Genomic DNA, 2,680 nt, shown 5'->3' on the forward strand with positions numbered 1-2,680 from the left:
AGACGTATTGCTAAAATAGTTTAAGAAAATATTGTTTATTAAGATGACGTAGCTAGCAAAGAGGGTAACCATTTTCTTAGGAAGGGAAGATACCAAATTGGAAAGAAATAAAGAACCACACAAGCTTCAATCCTTTCAAGATCTAAAATAAAGGGCTTTCATGCATTTCAAAGGAACCCCTTTAAGTGAGGATATTATTTATCTCTATAAATCGAATACTCAAATCCTAATAATGTCACCATAAAGAACTCACTTTTGTATATTTCATTTTTTTGCAAATATGAGTGTTGCTTTTATTGATGGTCCGATGTTGACAAAATTTGTCGATGATTCAGCAGCTTTTGAAAAATGCATAAAGGAACGATTTGACATGCTAGATGTAAACAAAGATGGTGTTCTATCACGTAATGAACTTCATAATGACATCAATGACGTATCTTCAGTGGAATCCGCATTGCAATGCAAAGAAGAGGTTGATAATCTGTATAATGTATTATTTGAGAAATTTGATACCGAAAAGAAAGGCACACTTGATATTAAACAATTTAATTCATTGATGAAGGAAGTCATGTTAGCTAAGGCTCATGGTTTTGGTAATACTCCGGTATGCATTATTCTTCAGGCTGATAGCTTGCTTCAGAAAGTTGTATAACATCAATACATAAAATTGAATAACATCGTTTCAAGATGGATTGTCTCAAAGGCTAAGCATCTATAGAAATGTATTTAATATACATAGTTTTTTGTCTTCTTTTTATTATTATATGAAGTTGCAAACCATTGGCACTTGCCAATGAATGCAATTGTAAGTATGATACTATGGTATGTATATTTTGGATGGTCGATACATGCTTTTTTATGATTCAAGACATATACTCTTAGAAATTAACAACATTCATTTGAAACATCAGTGCCTTTATATCTTTCTCATGTTACATAAGTTGATCTTATGAAAATTTCTAACTTTTAGCTTTTAAAAAGGAAATTTCATAAAAAAAACAAAAATCTTTGTTCGAGAGTTGGAGTTTATAGTTTTTATTTTACAAAAAAAAAAAAAAAAAAAAAAAAAAAAAAAAAAAAACATTATAATCCAAAAGCTTTTTCAAGTAACTTTTGATTTTTATCTAATTTACATGTCTAAAAGTTAATTGTTTTTGTCAACAATCATAAAAAAAAATAAAAGTTACACTTTTCAACTAACCTTTATCAATAATTAAAACTCCCTAGTAATGTTGTCAACCAGAATAAATCAATAAACACACAAAATAAACGATCCAATCACCCTTGGTCCTAACAAAATCATTTTTTTCTTGATAGATAATCCCAATTGAACGGGATTTTTAATTCCTTGTCTTGATCAACAAAAGATTTTATCTCAAATGCGGGAAATTTATTGATTTTCTTTCTAAAACTAAATAAATATAATTAGATGAACATTATCTTATAGATAATTAAATGTGTTGTATAAACTATTTTGGGCGTGTGCAAGACTTCTGTAAGGAAATTCTCTCATGAAATTTGGAAAGGATTGGAGATCCATTCCTTCTTCGTTGGTCAACATTAATGAAGACAAAATATTAATGATTGTAGATGGGAAAGAGGTTAGAACCGGAGTACTTGAGGATAAGGTTGACCCATCTCCGGCTAAGAAGGCGTGCCGGAGGAAGGATCGCCATACTGCGGTGTACATGGACAGTGGAGCGACACTTGAAGAAGAAGAAAATATTTTTGACTTATTGAGTTGTGTTCTCTTCGGCCTAAATGACTAACAAAAATGTGGGAGTAACATATATGGATAACAAGATAAAGGAATTAAGTTAAAATTTAAGTTTTAGTTGACATTAATAAAAAAAGACCGATATGATCTCGAAAAAAGACGGAGGCTGAACTGGTTCAATTAAAAACGAAATCGACCTGAAAAAAATGTTGAGACTCCGTGACCGGTTTCAAAAAAGACCAGCCGCCAAAGTTAACATACACTTAATTTCGCATTAACTACACATTATCTAACTTTTTCCTTTATGTTTAAAAAAAAAATTAATGTATTACTTTTGGTAAATCTTAATATATTACTTTTGTGTTAATTACACATTTGTTAACAGAAAAACCTGAAACTGAACAAAGAAAAACTCAAAATTGAATCGAAAAGGAGGCATGCAAAAATCATGAGATCATACCCAAAAACTTGAGACTGGCGGCCTGATATACCATCCGAGACCAGTCCAGAAAAACAAGAATTGTTCCAAAATCAGTTCGAAAAGATCGGACCATTTCAAAACCGAACCAAAACCGATATAGGACTGTTATGTGCAGGACCGTTTCTAACATATTTTAGGCCCAGGGCGAAAACCAAAAAGATGGCCCTTTGTTAAAAAAAATTAAATAAGAATAATTATAAAAATTACCATCATAAATATGAGTTTAGATCTTTATAACTAACTTTTGAGCCGTCTGTAGCAATAATCATAATCCAAAATGGTTCGATTTTGAATTTTTTCGGACAAACTGTACGTTACATTAAAAGTATTTTTCTAAAAAAAATATATTTTGTATTTTGAATAGAAAAGCTATTCTGAAAATTCAAAGACAAACATTCCAAATTAAAAAGTTAAGAGATATTTTTTAAAAATATTTTATACCAATGTGAAAATAAATACACATTATATAGCAACACAATCTT

General features: G+C 30.0%; 1 protein-coding gene across 1 annotated transcript; it reads left to right on the forward strand.

Moving 5' to 3' along the window:
• Window positions 1-252: 252 nt before the first annotated feature.
• On the forward strand, window positions 253-909 carry LOC145051573 (uncharacterized). Its single transcript, XM_078999480.1, has one exon. It carries the CDS (start codon window positions 281-283, stop codon window positions 650-652), a length of 372 nt encoding a protein of 123 aa, XP_078855606.1. The 5' UTR covers window positions 253-280; the 3' UTR covers window positions 653-909.
• Window positions 910-2,680: the final 1,771 nt, after the last annotated feature.

Source organism: Lactuca serriola, chromosome 5 (assembly GCF_051521515.1).
Source record: "Lactuca serriola cultivar US96UC23 chromosome 5, Lser_US96UC23_V15, whole genome shotgun sequence".
Lineage (NCBI taxonomy): Eukaryota > Viridiplantae > Streptophyta > Magnoliopsida > Asterales > Asteraceae > Lactuca > Lactuca serriola.